We start from the raw sequence: 21,051 nt of genomic DNA on the forward strand, positions 1-21,051 counted from the left end.
AACCGAAACCGACGATGAGGTTGCGGTTGAGATTTTTGATTTTAAAAACCGAGGGTATGCGGTTCCGGGTGCGGTTTTATCCAAAAACCGCACCGAACCCGCATCCGCTCTCCCCTATAGGGGTGAGCATTCGGTCGGTCCGGTCCAAAACCGGACCGAACCGAATAGACCGAGGACCGAAGTTTTAATTTTTTTCGGACCGAACCGGACCGAAGTTTTATAATGGACCGGACCGGACCGAACCAAAATAATTCGGTTCGGTCCGGACCGAAAGAACCGAAATTATTTTTAAAATAAAAAATTATATTATAAATAAAACTAAAATTCATCTTTTATTTTAAAATTTTCATATTAATTAATCACCCCCAATTCATTAAACATAGATATAATTAAATTTACAAATTAGATATTATAATTATAACATATAAGATATATAATATAAATATTAATTAAAATCATATATATTTCGGTCTATTCGGTCCGGACCGAAATATTTTTTTACGGACCGGACCGGACCGAACTTTATTTCGGTCTATTCGGTCCGGACCGAATGGACCGAATTTTCAGAAAATTAGGACCGAACCGAACCGTGTAAATTCGGTTCGGTTCGGTTTTTCGGTTCCGGTTCGGTTTTGCTCACCCCTACTCCCCTACCATAGATAGGAAATGTTTTGTTGATTGAATTAAGGCCCAAGTAGCCATCTCAGCCCACGGTAATTATAGCCGTTGACGCAATACAAAACTAGCCCAGATAAAAGTTGTTGAGCCCAGTTGGTAACTCCTATAAATAGGCAAGCCGACGACAAAATAAGTGGGATCAATAAGACCGTGTTTGGGTGATTCATAACATTACTTCCTCTGCTCAATGTTAATTGATTCTCCATCTGCTTTCAAACGAAGAAGGTTCACTACCATGGATCCATTGGACGCAGAATCATCCAAGGTATCACATGTATCTCTGTGCTTCGTTATATCAGATGGGTCGGGTCGGTTTGGTTCTTGATTTTTGGGTTTAATATAAGTAGTATAAATAGTTGTTAAGATGTTTTTATTTGAATTCTTGCCAAGTTTATTGTACCCTTTTGTGAAATTAGAAGGGTCATTTGATTTACTTGCTGGGATATTATGTATGTGTATCGTTTTAGTTGCAGCTTCTTGTGATTTCTTGTTGTTATATTGACTCTTTATATTATGATTGAGAAAAAGGTGATCACTTTTGTTTGTGAATTTAGAGGGATTCTTGCACTTGGGCATTCTGGGGCTTCTTGTTTTGGTATATTATAGTGTTAGCAATTTCTGGTATGTTACGTAGTTGATTGGGGATACCTCTTTTCTCGTGGTAACAAGGAATTGAGGGTTCGAGTTTTTAGCGGAGGCATGTGTATGAGTATCGGGGTAAAAGCTCTTGCCAAAACCCTACTCGCTGTTTAAAAAGCAGGATGCTGTGATATTGGTCATTAGTCGGGGATGTTTAGGATCCTATGTCCATTTAAATTATTTGATTTGCTGTGATATTGGTCATTATATCTTCTATTGATTAGTAAAATAATCTTTTAGCAGTTTTTGTTTGCTGTTCTTCTTTTGGTGATCAGAAAAGCTATTTTGAAGTAATAAACTGTAGATTAACACGGAAGCTATTTTCTTTTTTTCATCATTGAAGTTGAGAGTTTGAAGTGGGAAAGCATCCTTAGTAACTAGATATGTTCAGCCTTGAGATTAGTGTAAATTATCTTCCTCGAGGTTTAAAAGTGTGCTTTATGTCAATGGGCTCATTATGTTAACTTTTCAATTATTTGATTCTTTTTCATGTGTGAATTAGGCAAAGCTTTTAGCTGCAAAAGAGAAGTTTGGACGAGATATCCGTGTTTTTGAAACGTCTATTGCTTCTCAAACACAGAATGATTTTGCCAATAGTGGTACAATTCGCTTTTCCTTATTACTTGTACTGTTAGTTCAGAGTAGTAATTTTTTTATTATAATTGAAATTCATTCTCTCTCTTCCATCAGCAGATGAGCAAGATGATTTTTATGAATTTACTCCAGAGGATTATTATCGCATATTGGCAACAAAAAAGCAAGGTACTGCATATTATGAGCATATCTTCTTAGGATAGGATGTGTAAATATCTTATGGTGTGATTGATATAAATCGAGTTCACCTCTCTATGGAGGGATCTAAAAAAAAGAAAGTGAATGGTCAAGCTCACAAGGTGAGAGAATTTTTTTAGACTGACAACAGGGGCAGATAATTTTAACTAGTAACAGCTGATCATGTATATAGCATTATAGCATCATATTTTGTACTAATTGGTTAGGCATGACTGTATTCTGTTCAAGTCATAGTATTTCTGCTGGACTTATGTTGTGTTTGGTTGGGGTGAATGGAATGGAATGGAATGAGTATAAATAAAAGAAAATAATAGAATGTATGAGGGATGATTTTGGAAAAAATGAGTGAGTGCAAATTTTGTATGATAAGGTTTGGGTAGAAAATAGGTATGATAAGGAACGGGTCATTCCTTCACAAAATGGAGGGTTTGAGCTCTCGTTAAGGCCGATAGGAATGGAATGGTGGAAGTAATGAAATTATTATACATTCAACTAAATTATAGTTCGAATCCCATTCCATTCCCTCCTTTTCATTCACCCCAACCAAACACATTAGTATGCACAACAAAAATCTCAGGTGGATTATCTGTATAGCCATGTTTTCATAATGACATTAAATTGATTTGCTCAGATAAGTTTCTGAAGACTCGAAAAATCCGAGAATCAGAACAGGCTGCTCGCAGATCAAGAATAACCAAGGTGATGATTAGACCATAGTTTTTCTGGATTATGTTTTACTTTATGGATCATTTATGGTTCATTTATGGTTCTGCAGGCTGTAATTCGGGTTCGATTTCCAGATAATAACACATTAGAAGCTACATTCCATCCATCAGAGACCGTTCAAAGGTTATTCGATCTTCTGATGAAAGTGCTTGCTCGACCAGAACAGCCATTTTATTTATGTAAGTCTTCTATCTGTACAATTCATACTAATGTTTATTATATGCTAATTGTTCAAAGTCTTACCTAGTTGATATTTAAACATGCACAAAGTTCGGTAAAAATTCTCATATTGTTGAATATTTCAGATACCACTCCTCCAAAGAAGCAAATAAAGGATTTGTCAGAGGACTTCTACTCTGCTGGTTTTGTTCCTGGTGCAATTGTCTATTTTTCAGAAAATATGCCAAAAGGTTGGTTTGCATTTTGTGATTACCTTGTAACCTAAAATTTGGTTAGGTGTTCATTGGGGGTGATGCAGTTTTTTTTGTTAATTTTTGCTTTTCACATGTTAACTTGCTTTAATGATATTATTCCATATTATTTTAGTCTGGATCTAGATCATATTCGTAAGAGAAAGATAGAACATTGTTGTTTTATATAATATGAAATCTTTGTTCGTGGAGACTTGGTGTGTCTATTGAAATTTTTTTGTCCAACATTATTTTAAGCAAAAACAATTTTTAAGGCACACTTATGAGCATGTTCTCATGTCTTTGTTCTAAGAACTTTTTGGTGTATTAACGAGACCATTTATATCTGTGCATGTTTCTGGTTACCTATATTTTTGGTAAAAAAATCACTATATTCCAAATGCACTATACGAAATATTCTTTGCTCTTCTGTAAGACTATTTGGAAAGAGAAGGTGGTTTATCATAGATATTCTTTTGTCCCTCTTGCTTTGGGGATAGTCCAAGGGAAGCTTAATACTGATGGGTGTCTAAGTGTTCCCTGAAGATTAGAAATCCATGCTACCTCGGCTTTATGTTTATACCTCTGCATTTAATTAAGTTTTACCATCCGCTATGATACAGATCATTGATGTACGCGTACTGGGTAAACAAGCTCTTCGATTGTATACAAGCATGAAACAGCTGAATAATACTGATAAAATTCTTGTTACTTCCTGAGTTTGAAACTTGTGAAGGTTCATAACTCCAAGCTGGTTTTACTGATTATATGTGACTCAGCCTGTTTGTGCACCATTTCTTGTTGTGCAGGCCATGATGGAACAGACGCGTCAGGTCCCTTTCTTATTGATGAAATCATGTCATTGAAAGGCTTGGACCTTGTAGTTGAGCAAACAGGGAGTGTCCAACCGGCCGAGGCAATGAGAGAATCAGCTGCAGAAAACCCCTCCGCAGCTGTCCAAGATCAAAAGCCTACAGAAAAGAAGGCAGTGAAACCAAAGTGGTTGAAAATGTGACATTTGGGTATCTTTTTGCAAGCTATTGCTAGCTATGCAAGGAATTTGTGAACTTAAATGTTGTTCTGCTTACAGAGTAAAGCTTCATCATCCAGTTATTTTGATTGTATAGCCCTCTTCTTTTCATTTTCTTTTGCTTGGTAGATAATTACATAATAGGAGACTTCTATGTGGGACATAGCCCAAAAATGGAGGTTCAAGTGCATCTCCAAGAGAATCCTAAACTAGCTCTTAAATCAAAATATGAGGAGGGATGAGAAAAAATATAGCTCCAAGAAATTCTTAATTCTTAGTGGCTCTCAGAACATCTCCAAGAGGCTCTTAACTTGAAATTTGAGGAAAAATATTGGGGCCGTTTGACTGAGCTTAAAAGAAGTGACTTATTGCTTAAAGTAAAGAAGTGGATTAAAAATGAGAAGCTAGTTTGGACTTATAAGCTATTGTAAGTGTTTAGATACCGTGACTTATAAATTTTTAAGTGTTTGGATAACCTGACTTATAAGTTGGTATAATTTCGTAGTTTTGTAATAAAATTATTTAATATTTACGAAATAAATCAAGAAAAGTTGATGAAAATATGAGATTAGATTAATATTTATATTATATAACAATCGTTTTTTGTTTGCTTTGTCTCTCATACGTTTCATCTTTTTTTTAGGATTATATTAAAAATATAATTAAGGAATAACATGAATAAATTTGAGAAAACACGAAGCAGCAGTAGGAATACAAAAGAAACAAAAACAATAGCAGTAAACAAAGAGAAGGAGCCGCGCTGAAATAAGCTAGTATCCAAAAAAAGCCAGGTTGTGGCGCTTTTTTCCCAGACTTATTTTCCTGTTTTTAAGCGCTTTAAACTAGTTGCCAAACGTTCAACAAAAAGGAGGCAGGGGGCTTCTGGGCTTTTAAGCCCAGAAGTCAAGTTCCCAAACACCCGCATAGTTTCAAGAAATTCTTAGTGGCTCTTTAAATCACTAAGAGTTTTTTTATTTCTCTCTTCTATCTCCTCAAAGTTAAGAGCAACCACATAGCTCTTAACTTATTTTTTTACCATAAAAAATTTCTTCCCTCAAATTCATCTTCACTTAACTTTGTTATAGTGGAGCCCAATAGTAATAAAATATGAAATAGAGAAGAGATATAGAGAATATTGTTGGAGTTTATCCTCTTAACTTTGTACTAAATTGCTAAGAGTCACATTGTTTATATTATATTTAAAAACCAACTAGGAGGCTCTTGAAGATGCTCTAAGAACACCTACTTTTTATACTTGCTCTTTATTCATATTTTATTATTATTGGAGAGAAAAGTTGGAGAGAATTAGAAAGACATGAATAGAAGTAGAAGGAAGTCATTATTTTATTCGATGAAAATAAGTTAAGAGCACCTAGATGGTCTTTGAAAGAGAGGAGAGATAGGAAGCTTGACTAGGAGCCCATTAGTTCTAATTTTTCATATCCTCTTAAAATGTGGAGTTAGGAGCTTGTTTCAGAAGCTCACGGGAGATGCTCTAAGAGCAAGTCCAATAGGTTACCCATATGATGTCCTAAACTCACATTTAGGTAATGTGTCAAAAAAATGCACTCCTACACTATCCTAGTGTTATCCTAAATCACTGGCACAACCTTAATTCTCCTAGCCATTACCTATTTATAAATAACCCCTAGCCATTACCTATTTAATATTTATGAATAAAATAATCATCTCTTTCCTTCTTTCTTTGTCTATTCTCTCCTTTTCCCCTTCTCTTTTTCAAATTTATTATTAAAATAATTTTAGGAGAACAAATATAGGGATTACTATTGGAGTTGACACTAAAAATAAATTACCTAAATCACTAAGACACACTAGCACTCATTAATTTATATTATTTATAAGTAATTGGATAGATAATCTATTGGACTTGCTCTAAGAGACTCTTCTCCCTCCTCTAATTTAAGAGCTACTAGTTGATTCTTAACTTAATAAAATAATCATTTCCTCCAATTCTTACACTAGACTGTCATTACATAACAAATATTTGAATTCAAAATATGAATAAAATATAAGTTAAGAGCAAATATAATGATATGAATAAAATATAAGTTAAGAGCAAATATAAAGAATATTGTGGGAGTCTGGAGATGCTCTAAAACTTATACCTCAGCGGTTTTGTCGAGGTTTTTGAAAGTCGTCTTCAACTGAGATAGTCCATTTTTATTTGTTGGGATTTTTGAAAGCCCATCTGCCGGTCCATTTCTATTCTTGGGGTTTTTGAGAGTGCGGATATGACCCATGGATCTTCAGCTCTCGCATTAGTCGTGTTTTGTTTTCATTGTCATGTTTGTGAGATCAATTTTTATTGCTAATAACGTAGTATTGCTAACTTACAATTAAATCAAAGAAAAAGAATTTCACAATAAGATCTAGGTGAAATTTATTTGTATACACAGTTTTCGTCCTGGGCACGTTCCTTTTGCACAGCTACAAGAAACCTATTATAACTTCGAAAACTCAGAATTTTTAAAAAGCAACATACACATTTCTAAATCCAGCTCTCTCTGATTCTTGGTTCCGTCAGTGCTGACACTAGTTAAGGCCTTAAGGGGGACTTCCTGTTAAGACACTAATCTATGCTTAGCACCGCAACAATGATTGACAATTATGAACCTACATTATTAAAAAAACATAAACAATATGCAGAATCTGATTCGAGTTTGTAAAAACACCCCACCTTGAACTTCTCTTCTTTCTGTTAATGTACAGTTCAAATGCATGCACGCACGGTGGATTCATGTACTAATGAGTAGTGACCAATCATTGTTAGACTCAATAATGGTTGTTTCTCAGAACACAACATTCAGAATATTTGATATTGGTTCCACAAAGTACATGACAACAACTCTTTGTGATTGTCTGGGCAACAAGACTTCTTGCTTTTTTTGCTAAGAAGCCGGCTTCTAATTTTTTTGACCCTTTTGTGTAAAAAAACCAGAAACATTTGTAAGAAGTCGAGAATGATATCTTTTATTTCAGGACTTCTACCTCTAGTCAAAAAGCACTTATAAGTGTTAATTTACTTCTCACTTCTAGTCCGTTTCTTTACTTTAAACAAGAAGCACTTTTTTTAAGTTTATATAAACGGTCCCTTTGTCTTTACTGTTTACCTCTTAAGATTATTCTCTTTGTGGTCAAATTTACAGTTGATTTTCTTAATCTAGTTGTTGTGCATTGTTATAATATTCTGCTTATCATCATCCTGTTGAACCTTCATTCTATTGGAGCTGGATTGCTGGAAGCTGGCCTGAGCCTGATATTTCGTCCGGCTGAAAAATATTTCTTTGCTATGTTGATCGACATCTCTTGTATTTTCTATTTACCATCATGTCATCTTGTTCCTCGTTACTTACATTTCAGAGCTTATCAAAATGAAATTACCAAGTCAACAGATCGGCAAGTTCAACGATAATCAACTATTTCATTATAAAATTCCTATAGTCTTATGTGGGAGAAGCTAAGTTAAAGAAAAACTGGCCAGCTCTGGAGGAGCCAAAAAGAATCTTATTAGTATGATTTTTTTTTAATCTTTAAATATAAAAAAGACTTTGAAAGGGTAGACTTTTAGCAGAAGAATACAGAATTAGTCAAACAAACGAACCAACCATGTCTGTTGCTTCTTTTCCTGTAGAATCTCTTATTATTATGATGAGAGGCGGTCCTAACAAGTGATTGTTGTCAATAATCTTTACACAACAGAATATCATGAAACGGAGAATACTGGAATGATTATGTAAATTACGGATGGACTGCTGGACCCTCTGCATGCACTAAAAAAGCACATGTTTTATGTTTTTATATTTTTTTTACGCTTAAAAAAAACACTAGACAGATTACTACCGTAAAACAATCACTTGTCAGGATCCAGACTCTGTTATAAGTTATTATAAAGACTGTCCATTTATCTAAGCAAGCTGTTTGCAATTAACGATTGCAAACCCATCCCGTGTCCTTTAGACCAGTACTAAATAAAACAAATTCTTGAATTATTAAAATTGTCGTCCAGTTATGAGTTCCCCATTAAACAACATGCCTAGTTGATATTGTTAATGATCTGGTACATGTCTTTGTTTCAACTATAAAGACCAATTCCGACAGTGATTGTATCCATTTCTCCTCTGCTATCTACTGAAGAGTTTACTACTTGCGCATAGAAATGGGAAGGCAGCCTTGCTGTGATAAAGTTGGCCTGAAGAGAGGTCCATGGAGTAGTGAAGAAGATCGAAAACTCATTAACTTTATTCTCAACAATGGCATCATCTGCTGGCGAACAATGCCCAAGCTTGCAGGTACTAATTGCCAAGTCGTTATTAATTATGTCTCTCTCAGCGGGCTTTCCTTACATAAATTACTTGATACTGCAGGACTGTTGAGGTGCGGGAAGAGTTGCAGATTGAGATGGATTAACTATTTGAGGCCTGATCTCAAAAGAGGCATGTTTACCGAAACAGAGGAGAATCAAATAATACAACTCCATGCTCTCCTTGGTAACAGGTATGTCTGCACTAATTATCACTGGGATTATATTTAGAACCTTTGTGATTCATGCATTTGACATATTTAATTTTCTCCAATGCAGATGGTCTAAGATTGCCTCTCATTTTCCTGGCCGGACTGATAATGAGATCAAGAACCATTGGAACACACGAATCAAAAAACGAGTAAAAACCATCCAAGATGAGGAGAAAACACAAGTGAACACCGAGAGCACTGTACTGAAAGATCAAGAACAGGCTTCAGAAACAACATTAACAGACAAAAATGTCCAAAGTTTCAATGCTGCAAACGAATACTTAAATCTTTTAGACGTGGAGTTATGGTTAAACCAAGAAACAATAGACACCTCAGGTTCTTACAGCACTTCATTTTCTTTGGAAGATTCTGTGAATCCATCAATGGGAGAATCTTTACATATTCAAGAAGATTCTGTGCAGCAATGGGTTGATAGTGCAGATTCAATGCTTTCATGGGATGCCTTTTGTTCTTCCATTTTTCCTACGCACATATTACCAATTGTTTGATACAAAAAATAGTTGGCATTTTTACACTATCAATTTCTTCAAAGTATCAGGATCAAAAGATCATGAAAAAGCAACTATGAGTTGATTTTTTCTTGTTTAATTGTAAATTTGTGTATCATCTATATTTGTCTGCCAAATTCTTGTGATTTTTTCTTGTTTAATAGGAAAAGCATCTATATTTTTTCTTGTTTTTCTTCTCAAGAAGACGCACTAAAATGAATTTGACAAAATTACTTCCCCTTCAAAAACCACTTTAGCCAAAAAAAGTACACAATTTAAGAAAAAAATTAAACCAACTTCCAACTGCTGACCGAATCTATGACATAATATTTTCTCACAACTTTTGTAATAATTCTTTTTTTTAGGAAAGTTATTACTACTACATTATCTTAATGAATTGTACATCAGTTCTTATAAATTATATTCATCTTAATAAAATATGATACACTAGCCTATTGAACTAAAATGATGTTACAGGTTATCTACGGCGCAATTTGCTTAGACAAGTTAAAAGACAAATGGTATTTTTTTAATTATACAGACATCATTACTTATTATTGTGAGTCTATCAACTTACTGGGAATCTTGGACTAGGGATTACAATAAGTCGATTGTCAACACCATAATATTTTAGATATTCTCAACTTAAATCGATTATTGGTCATAGTAATAAACATTTGACTTCTTTTACTTCATTAGTGTAAGATGTGTCATGTTGTCATCACATGAAAATTACCCTTACTAGTATAAAATTTACAGACACTTTAATATTATATAATCTTAAACGTCTCAGGTCTAGTGTAAAATAAATCTCATACCTAATATATTTTATGTAAATTGAACTCACTAAAAAATAAAAGTATACTCATGACCCTTTAACCTCCTTTCGACCTGAAATGCGGGAGAAATTTCCTATAATTCATACTTCTTTACACAAACGGTCCACAATTCTCTCTCCCTAAACAGAGCTACATAAACTGTCACAAAAAATATAAATACTGATATACGTTTGAGTTCTGTAATATATTACAGTCATGTATACAGTATATACACTCTTGTACTCCCTCCGTCCCACCAGGATGTTTACGTTCACTGTTTGCACGCATTTTGAGGCTCTTATAAAGTATAGTTCAATAATGTTTTTTTAATTTTTTTTTTTTGAATAAATGTTTAAACGTCAAACTTTTTTTCAAGATTTTTTTAAAAATAAATATATAATGTAAGTATACTTTATGGGATCCTTAAAGTGCGTGCCAAAAAGTAACGTAAAGAACCTGGTGGGACGGAGGGAGTATTCTACATCTTTGGCCAACGAGATGTGCATCTTTAACAACGGTCTAATAGTTAGTTTTTCAAAGTTAAACCAGTCAAGATTATAATAGTGTTAAACATTGCTAAAATTATTTCTTTCTAAAAAATTAAATAGATATGAATATTTTATCGAAAACGTTCATGCCAAACTGCACCGTTAATCTAATAGAACTGAACGTTGTACAGACTACAGAGACACCAAGCTTTCAAAACATGGACCCAACCCAGTTTTTAAAAAGTAAACACTCAACAGCTTTCCAGTGTAGCCTAGCTCTCATGACCCCACGCACTCCCTACTTTTTATATTTGCAAATCTTCTCTTTTTATTTGAATTTCAAAACTTTCACCATATTCACACAAATACTCCTATGTAACGGCTGCTTTTCTCATTTCAAATTTCATATTCTGCTTGCTTTGCATTTCTGGCCTAAAGTTACAAATGGGAGATTCAGCTTGCTTTATGCCTCCTGCTTTCTCTTACACTTCTGGTCTATCCAATGAAGCTTATCAGGTTTGTTTACGTAAACTCGAGGTGTTAGGAGACGGACTTATCTGTATAATGTCGGAAATTCTTTTTAATTATATGTCTTGACTCTTGAGTCTCTTGACATAATTGGCTAAGTATTTTTATAACAGGGGAATCCGGTGAATGCTCTTGGTGAGTCTGTTTCATTCGGGCGATTCATGACTGAATCTTTAGCATGGGAAAAATGGTCCTCCTTTTCGAATAAGCGCCATGTGGAGGAGGCGGAGAGATATGCTCAACCAGGCTCTGTTGCACAAAAGAAAGCCTTCTTTGAAGCTCATTACAAAAGAATTGCGGCTGCTAAGGCAGCAGCTTTGCTTGAGCAGGCAAATGCGGAGAGTAATGCATTGGAACCCGAAAGTGAAACCATAGAGCAGCTTAGTGAATGCAACAGTACTAGCCAGGATTCAGAAACAATGAAACAGGACTCTGAGGAAGTGGTACTTGAGAAAAATCAAGAATTCGCGGTAATTGCTGAGTCTGATAGCTCAGAAGTTGATAGGCTGGAACGAGCTGATTCGACTACAGAAACAGAAGTACTAGTGGAAATTTGTCCTAATGTTGATAAACAGAATATGGTCTCTGGATCAAAAACTGATGAGATACCAAAGAATGAGAAAAATTCGGTTAAGGTAATTTTATTTTTTTCTTAGTTCTGCCTTAATATTAATACTAGTAGTAAAACACTTATAATGTGTAATTGTTGATGGATGTAATGTGCTTGTAACAGAAACACAATTCCTACCAGAAGGATGTTTCAAAGTCCGCGAGCAAGAAGAGACCGGTATTTTCTTCTTTAAGGTCATCGGTTTTCAGTAAAATTGCATCTTCACCTGCTAAATATGTAGCTCCTCCATTTCCAAGAAAAGAAAACAATAATCTCACACCAAGGACGGTTAAGTCCAAAATGAACTCTACGGATATGAAAAGATCGACGCCAAAGCCCCACCGGAAGTCCATTAATTTCACAACTGCAGCTGAACCTGATACACTATCTACTCAAGCTATCAGGAAAAGTGAAAATTCAAGAAATGTGCAGAATTCTTACAAGGGGACAAAAGACTTCGCAACTCCTTTGAGAACTTCAACTGCGGTACTAGTGCTACTCATTCTTTTCTTCATTACACAATATGTTTCTTTCTACTATAGTTGTTAAATTTTTCTTGTACCTGATGTTAGTTTGTTTGATTTCGACAGGCATCCGTGAACAGAAAGCCGAAGCAATCTGCAGTAACTCCTTCTTCAGTAAATAAAAGGTATATATTTCAACTGCATCAAAGTGTCAATCTTATTACATGCCTTTTGTTTTTCCAATGATCATCAAGTATGTCATATAAAATTGTCAGCGCAATGTAAAATTTAATAAATCAAGCCTAAATGTTACCAATCCTTTTACAATGAAAAGGCATCGTCATTTTGAATGCTTTAGAGCAACTCCAAGGGGCTCTCTAAACAAGCTCCTAAGTCTAAAATTTAGGAGCAAATCAAAATTTAGTGCTCCAATGGGCTCCTAGATGCTCTTTAAAAATTTAGGAGCCTACTCTCTCTCCTTTCTTTTAAAGAGCATCTAGTAGCTCCTAACTCAATATTATATTATTTTTCCTTCAATATTCTCTCTCTTTTATTTAACTTTTTCCTCTCATTTATATAAAATAAATATAAAATGTGAATAAGGAGCCAAATATAAAGAGTAGCATTGGAGTTCTCACGTTTTCCGGTGTATTAACTTACTAGGAGCCACATTTTATATTATTGTTTAGGGAATGATTTAGGAGTACCGTTGGAGAGCAACTCCAGCAGCTTCCCTATTTGAAGTCTTAAACCAAAATATGAGGAATATGAGAAAATAATCCACTCCAACAGTATCTTAGTGATTCCCTAAATCACTAAGATCCACTAGCCATGCCTTATGTTTAGAGCATTTCCAGCAGCATCTTAGCCTATTCCTTAAATATAATATAAAATATTGGATCCTAGCGACTTAAGATAATAATAGCTATTCTCACCTCCAACAATATTCCTTATATTCATTCCTTATATACTATTTTATTATTAAAAGTTACCATTATTGCAATAGGTGAAAAGAGAGAACATGTTTGTATTCAAAATTTATTATAAAATAAGATTTAGCAGAGGAGAGAGGTTACCTAAAGATAAGGCATGGCTAGTGGATCTTAGTGATTTAGGGAATCATTAAGATACTGTTGGAGTGGATTATTTTCCCATATTCCTCATATTTTGGTTTAAGACTCCAAATAGAGAAACTGTTGGAGTTGCTCTTAATAAATTTTGAATACAAGCATGTTCTCTCTCTTCACCTATTGCAATAATGGTAACTTTTAATAATAAAATAGTATATAAGGAATGAATATACGGAATATTGTTGGAGGTGAGAATAACTATTATTATCTTAACGGTTTTTCTAGTGTGTGCCCATGGGCACACACTAAGCACAAAATTTGATAGTTTTTCTATGTTTTGATTGGCTTACACTCTTTTAATAATGATGGCCCCCCTGCATTCACACCAACCACACCAATGAAAACACATCAAATTTATGAGTTTCCGTGCTTGGCATGTGCTCATGGGCACACACTAGACAAACCCTTATCTTAAATCAGTAGAATCCAATATTTTATATTATATTTAAGGAAAGGGCTAAGATGCTGCTGTTGATGCTCTAAGAACCCTTGTACTGAATTACGGAATCTAGATATCTATAACTCCTTATGACTTTAGCTTGTGAATGTTCGGATGACCATACATATGGATTAATACATCAATTGTCTTCTTAGTGCCAGTTGCTCCAAGTCCTTCAGCGCCTGTCAGAAAACATTACAATGTTCGACATCATCAACTCCTTTTCTCCTGAGAACAGAGTTAAGAGCTGAAAAAAGAAAGCAGGTATGACTATGCTTTTTAGTTCTCTCATCATCAGACTTAGTTTTAATTGGATTTTTCAATCTTCTAACGTGAAATGCAATACTTTCAGAGACTTGAAGAAAGATTTAGTGAGAAAGAAACAGAGAAAGTCCAAATGCACACAAAATCCAAGGTAACTTCTTGAAGCCCTTTCTTGTGTATATTTAAGATATAAAAACTCATAACTGAATGACATCCTAGTTTATTGAACTAGCATTTATAAAATCTGTTTCCAGTGTTTTCTCTACCATTAATAGTCTAATCCCAAAACCATATCCATGAAATGTGATTTGTCAGTTAATTTGCAACAATGATGCTATATAAACTTGTAAGCTCTAGTTCTTCATCATTGAGATCTTTTAATTTTATTTTTTTTCAGGAAAGAGCAGAAACAGAAGTTTGGAAACTGCGTCAAAGTCTTTGTTTCAAAGCTCGGCCTCTTCCTCAATTCTATAGGGACAGAAAGGTATTCTGATTCTCATGAGCCTTTCGTCTCTCTTTTTTTTTAACAGAGGATTATAATGTTATCCAAAGATTCTTGGAATAGCCAAATTATACCTATCTGAGGTTCATTGGTAACAATAGTGCCTTGATCCCTTGATCTTATTTGCTACTTAAATTAGTAAGTCGACACTCCTAGCATAGTACTCCCTCCATCCCTCTCATTTTTTACAAGTTTTTTGATTGCTTGGCACGCATTTTAAGGTGTATACGTTCTATAGGAGTATTAAAATACGTGTCAAGCCCCCGTCCTCCAAGATAACCAACTCTGGGGACAGAGGGAGTAGTTTATTTACCACTACTTTTGCATATTTGCAGACTCAAGAACTTCCAAGTCAGTCACCTAAAGTTGAAGGCAAGTCAAGTGCCAGTACAACTGAAACCAAAAATCTTCTAACAAAGTCTGCAGCCAAGAACAATGCCTATAAGAATGTCTGTAAGAAAAATAGTCAGACGCCATCACGTAATCTGTCACTACCAGCCATGACTCCGCGAAAAATTCATTCCAAGAAACTCAGCACGGATCAGCACAAACAACATTGATTTCATTACATAAGTAAGAGCTAGTGTGGTTTATAAGTGCTAGACATATTTTAAATTCTTTGATCGGTGTCTCAGTGTAAATTTTGTTCCCTCGGAATGTTTTACTATTATAATTGATATGCATAGATTGCCATCTCAAAGTGTCACGGGCTAAAAGTGTGTTCAGGATAAAAATACGAGATTCACCATTCTAATGCAGAATACAACCGTTATCAATAATAGGATCAGTCAAACTCTAATAAATTAATAATCTAAGCCTCAAATTTAAATCTTAAGCCAAATATGCCTCATACCATTTAGAACCAATTCTGAAAATTTTCAACTTGAACCGGAATTCCCGGATTATTTTTAATCTTTTCTTATTTGTGTTGGCCCAGGATTATTTTCAATCTTTTCTTATTTTCTAATTTATTTTTATTCTATAGTACTTGTAACATTTCCTCCTTGCTTACTCCATATTTGGAACTTGGTGAGTTTGAGCACATTCGGTTTAAAAAAACGCGATTAAATGTATAAGGACTACATAACTAGGTTTGTAAGCAGTGAGCACGAACTATCTCAAGGACAAGTTTCTTAGTAATATGTTTGCAAAATGATTTTTTCAACTTTTTGATGCCAATATAAATGTTTCTTGTATGTCAACAAACACTTCTCTTAATGCTTAAAAAATGACTTTAGTGCATTCTTGTTAATCCCATGCTTTTTAAAACCCTTTGGTAACAAAGAATAAAGGACACCACAAGCAAATACAAGAGATCATTTTTTATGCAGCTATTCTTTGGGGCTTCTATACTTCATCAATCAAACATTCTCCATCTGCTTAGGCTCCTCCTCAGCCACCTACAGCCAAACATACCAACTTTAGTTCATCACTTGCATATATTCATCAGCCATCACTTTCCCATTCCACTGCACAGATGAACGGTACAAGAAACCGCCCTTGTCGGGCAGTTTCAGGTACACCATCGCCATGCACAACATTCTATCACCTGCAATGATCTCTTAACCATACCTACCAAAATGCTTGAAACATTGGCTAATGTTTCAAGTTTACTGCTCTACAGATATAAAATGTAATTATTTTATATATACACAGTATCTGCAAGTTTACTGCTATACAGATGTGTCGTGTTACATCTAATAAATGCATGTACCCAGATTCTTTTTAGTTATGTATTTGTGGCATCTCGCCATACAGAACCAGAACAACCACAGTTTGGCTGGTTTAAATAAAAATATTTATGAACCTGCAGCATAAGATATATACAGAACTAACATAACACTACACATCTTCTGTGTGTGGGTTCTCAGAAGATTCAATAAGCGGCTCCTTGCTTACCACATCAACAGTTGGAGACTTTGCACGTCTCTTCTCTGGATACAGCACATAATGTTGCACGATGAAGAGAATGTCAAAGAAGATAGAGACCTGGTAATAATAGATTCACCAAAATAAATGCACTATATTAGTACAATACAGAAGAATCACTTGACACAAGTCTCCACTATATAAGCGTAATATCCTATTGAGCGGGATTCTTATCTAAAATCCTACTTAGTACTGGTTCTAAGATTATTTTTTTCACATCATTCTATAAAGACACGAAATTCAAAACATTGTAGATAAATTTATTTCAGATTATACAAATTTTGGAACCTCAAAATACAATTCTTTAATACAGATTAATAGGTTATACATCTAATAACTGGTCAAGTTGTAGTTAAGTAACTCTATGGGTGATATATACAAGTAACATATAACTTTAGCTGTAAACAATCTTGGTTTTGGACACTAAATGATGAATAATTAATCTTTTAATACCAATTTGTTGTGATACATTCGTCGTTTCGTTGTTAAGACTTAACAAGACACCACTTGGCACAACATATAAGACAGTACAGCAAGGCACAACATATAATACAGTAATTAGCAAGAATAGCTCAAAAGAACATATATACACAAAGATGAGGATACTATTTAATATTTACTGGTAGTACAGACAAGGCAAACCACTAAAAATCAGAGTCACAGTGAATACTTGAAAGTACAAAATCACTCACCAAAGATAGCAATGTCTTCCCTATATTTCCGTAAAAGTTCACCCATGAATCTGGAAAGATAAGAAAACCAAGTATACACTGATATAAGTTCAGATGCCAACTGTGTGTCTTTTCAGGAAACCTCATAAGCTGAGGAAAAAGGAACTTACTTTGATCTATAGATTGCACAGCCATCTGCCCATAATTGGTCAATCCTCCAAGTAAATCAAGCAATATATTGCCAATGCTAAATCCAATAGTGCTCTTGCGACGGAAGTTCATAATTGCCTGTATTCATTGTCATATAGTAAAATACACTCAAGCTCTTCTTAATATGTGAAAATTGCTTACTATACTATGTATAAAGAAGTAAAAGGCATATAGCCTACAGATTTAACACACTATGAAATATTAACCAAACTAGGGCGGTATAAGGAACCTTGACTGTAGGAGGCTTCTGTTATTTAATGTCATACTTGTATTCTGATAGACAATTCTAACTGGTGGATGTAAACATTACCATAATATTAAAAGACCATATTTATTGATTGTATCCCTAACAAAAAATGCATACTTTAGATACCCGATGTTGCAGATGATAAAACATCAGAAAGATGTGACAACATAATATTTAAATCACTGCAATTTGTAGTGGAAGCATGCACCATCAGAATACTATAGTTAAAGATGCTCAGAAAGAAAATTTTGAGCAGATTCATGATAAGGAAAACAGTATATAATTGTTTAAAAGTGTCAACAATCACCTGCGGAATATATTTGACAACAGTCATGATCACTTGTATTGTGCTGCAATTTTGATTGAGAGAACACAATATTAGAAAATAAGATATACAATTAATATAGTATGCATCAAAATTTTAAAACTGCATACTGCATAGGTAATCGAGGTATGTAATATTTAGCATGTGACATTATATTGTAAAAATATCACACAATATATCACAGAGTGCAAAAACAATCCACAAAGTGCAAGCATATGTGTAGGTTTTTATTGGATTTGCAGGAATATGTATCATACCTGAAACAGGATATCAGCCAGAGCCAGGAATGATGTGGTAAAGCTATGAACACACAAATAATAGCACCCAACCAAGCAGCAGAAACTATTCCAAGACAAATCTTTGACACCTTTTGGAGTCCCCTCTGTAAATACCACCAAAACGAGTGTTTATGTAAGCTTCTACGCTCATACTCAATATATGCTCTCTTGTACATGTTAATCAAATTTACTCATATTGTACTTAATATTTTGACAATGCCATTTTTACTGTTCAAAAGTAATAATTACAGAATAAGATGCTCACATCATATATTGCAATTTGGAATAAAGTAATCACGGTGAGTAACACAGCATGGATCGAGAAAGCTACATCATTTGCAGCAACCGGTATCAGCTGCATTTAAAGAAAGAAAAACTAAAGAGTTAGTATTAATAGATATTATTTGTTACCAACTTCGCTCTTTCACAGTAAGTACATCATTAAAGACTTCTTATACCACGTGACTAGCTTCATTTGCACTTATCAAAGTAATCTCACTACGATGAAGTTTCAATACAAGTAGAAACAGAATTAGTAGAAAATATAAGAGTGACCAGACAAATGACTAGATGCAATCACCATACGTTTCTCTTACCAGCCAATTATGTACAATGGTTTAATCTAAGTTATATACCGTCTGCAACCGAAAAATCAACTCTTTTAAAAAAAAAAACAGAGTTGCAGATAAAACTCATATCTGTAACATTTTCTTAGAAACCTGATACAAGGACTACAATTTTAAACACCCTCAAGCAGACATAAAAAGAGGATAGTTTCGAAAGAAATGAACCTCATCACGGCCATACTTGCGACGATACTGCTCCTGAATAGTAGTACTAAAGAACAGAGAAGCATTGTATATAAGATAGGTAGAATGCTTAGTCAAATTAAGCACCACAAAATCAAAATTCAAGCCCACAACACTGCAAGAAAACAAAACCCCATCAACAAAAACAAATAAACAAAGATTAAATATGAATTGATCAACAAAAAGATTCTACCTTTTTCTTCGAAAATTCAAGAAAACTTGAGGGTAGAAGCTGATGGACCAAGAAACAAAAGCAACCCAACCAAACACAGTGTACAAGATCTCCAGATGAAATGAGTTCCAAGCTGCCATGGTGGGTTGTTTTAAGTATCAAGAATGTATGTATGTATCAGTGTTTGTGTGCATACATATATATATAGATAGATATAGAGAGAGATGGGGGAGTGTTGGATTGGGTTTTGTTTTCGAAACGAGAATTGAATTGTGGGGGTATCAGAAAATAAATTTGCAGCGAAAATCAGAGATTTGACTTTTGGGTTGTATCATCGTATCGTGTTCTTGTACAACACCCCATGAATTTGGCCCATAATCTCGTCTTTATTCGCCCACTTCTTTTCTCTCTCGCAAAATGTAAGATATCCAATTTTTTTCCTAATCTGACAATATTCGGTTACTTATGTTTAGTGTTGGAAATATCATACACGAATCGAATCCGACTCGAACCCGCAACCCGATTTACTGAGATAAAATTCGAAAATGATCCGAAAATCACCCGTTTGACACGAAATGGACCCGACATGACCGGAAATTGGAATTTCATTTCTAATAATTTCAATTTTCAGTTTTATTCAATTTTAAGTGATTTTAGCTTGATCCGAAATCGACTCGAAATCGACCCGATTTTTAACACGAACACGACCTGTTACCCGAAACTGCCACCCCTACTTATGTTTATAATAATAACAATACTATTTATATATATATATAAATTATCTAATTAAACGAAAATTTGGGAAACTTCATATTTTTCTTCTCTTTTTTCAGAATTATGACTTATAGTATATATGTACTCTATTTATTTATTTATTTTAAAAATTAATTATACCAAAAAATTATAATATCGAATATAACTTTTATCTTTAATCAAGCTAATTACATGTTGAATTGATTCATCAATTATGATAGTAAATTTAACTAATAAATAATTACTATATATGAAAATTTATCATATTTATCTTCTTCAATCAGCATAGAGGGGTTGCCCTCCGGATTTTAAACCCGGTTTCTGGATTTATAAGTTAGAAACATTTTTTCATACGGTTTGCGTAAAAAGTGAGAATTACCTATAAAAAAACTAAGAATACCAGCTTTTGTTTCATGACTTTTACTTCTTTGCAAACACTTTAATCGGTTTTAAATCTTAACTAATTTTTAACTTCTATTCGCTTTTTTTACTTAAAGCAAGAAGTACTTATTTTAACCTCACACAAACGGTCCAATTTAAAATTACTCATAAGTCATACCTCTCAAATTAGATAAGTTAGGTGTTTTGGACAAGCAACTTAAAATTTATTTTTTAAAATTTATTTTTTAATTATTTTAAAAGTAAAAATTTCATATATTTGTTATTTATATATATAGCATTTAAGTATAAATTATGTAATATGTTGCCGATTTTTATCAAAAAAAGAAAAGAAAACTATGTTACCGGCGGTTCTTAATTTATCTGTCCATATCACCAATTCACCATACTCATCTAATCTAAGGTGACACGAATATATTAACATAAATGTGAACAAGAAGTTATAATAAATTCATATGAAATATATTAATTATAAAAGTTATATCAAAATAGATATAAAGTAGATATCATGTAATATATATAAATGTTAAATTGGTTAAGATATTAAGTTAAAAGCATGCCTTGCTAATTTTGTTTAATAACTAGCTTACAGCCCGTGCGAGGCACGAGAGCTTTTTAATTATTTATAAATTTTTTTAAATATATTTTAAATGGTGTAAGAAAATTAATTTATAAATAATAAATTAAAATTGTATGTA

General features: G+C 33.8%; 4 protein-coding genes across 5 annotated transcripts; 3 read left to right on the plus strand and 1 right to left on the minus strand.

Moving 5' to 3' along the window:
- Positions 1-786: 786 nt before the first annotated feature.
- Positions 787-4,371, plus strand: LOC108225107 (plant UBX domain-containing protein 1). 2 transcript variants are annotated; one of them, XM_017399921.2, is made up of 7 exons: positions 787-943; positions 1,820-1,916; positions 2,008-2,079; positions 2,741-2,808; positions 2,885-3,014; positions 3,141-3,245; positions 4,055-4,371. In XM_017399921.2, the coding sequence occupies exons 1-7, from the start codon at positions 866-868 to the stop codon at positions 4,258-4,260; spliced, it is 756 nt and encodes a 251-aa protein (XP_017255410.1). In that variant the 5' UTR covers positions 787-865; the 3' UTR covers positions 4,261-4,371. The 2 variants fall into 2 exon arrangements, with proteins under 2 accessions (XP_017255410.1, XP_017255411.1); XM_017399922.2 differs by having other exon boundaries at positions 2,011-2,079.
- A 3,869-nt stretch (positions 4,372-8,240) lies between these two features.
- Positions 8,241-9,503, plus strand: LOC108225359 (myb-related protein 315). The gene is made up of 3 exons (XM_017400202.2): positions 8,241-8,585; positions 8,661-8,790; positions 8,876-9,503. Exons 1-3 carry the CDS (start codon positions 8,453-8,455, stop codon positions 9,315-9,317), a joined length of 705 nt encoding a protein of 234 aa, XP_017255691.1. The 5' UTR covers positions 8,241-8,452; the 3' UTR covers positions 9,318-9,503.
- A 1,460-nt stretch (positions 9,504-10,963) lies between these two features.
- On the plus strand, positions 10,964-15,262 carry LOC108225358 (protein WVD2-like 7). Its single transcript, XM_017400201.2, has 8 exons — positions 10,964-11,139; positions 11,265-11,786; positions 11,885-12,247; positions 12,352-12,410; positions 13,950-14,058; positions 14,147-14,209; positions 14,456-14,542; positions 14,896-15,262. Exons 1-8 carry the CDS (start codon positions 11,068-11,070, stop codon positions 15,118-15,120), a joined length of 1,500 nt encoding a protein of 499 aa, XP_017255690.1. The 5' UTR covers positions 10,964-11,067; the 3' UTR covers positions 15,121-15,262.
- Positions 15,263-16,185: 923 nt separating this feature from the next.
- LOC108224671 (cystinosin homolog) lies at positions 16,186-19,638 on the minus strand. Its single transcript, XM_017399356.2, has 8 exons — positions 19,223-19,638; positions 19,012-19,144; positions 18,486-18,575; positions 18,200-18,324; positions 17,925-17,967; positions 17,331-17,448; positions 17,182-17,231; positions 16,186-16,549 (listed from the first exon to the last, which is right to left on the minus strand). The coding sequence occupies exons 1-8, from the start codon at positions 19,339-19,341 to the stop codon at positions 16,403-16,405; spliced, it is 825 nt and encodes a 274-aa protein (XP_017254845.1). The 5' UTR covers positions 19,342-19,638; the 3' UTR covers positions 16,186-16,402.
- Between the last annotated feature and the right edge of the window lie 1,413 nt (positions 19,639-21,051).

This window comes from Daucus carota, chromosome 6, assembly GCF_001625215.2.
Source record: "Daucus carota subsp. sativus chromosome 6, DH1 v3.0, whole genome shotgun sequence".
In the NCBI taxonomy this organism is placed as follows: Eukaryota; Viridiplantae; Streptophyta; class Magnoliopsida; order Apiales; family Apiaceae; genus Daucus; species Daucus carota.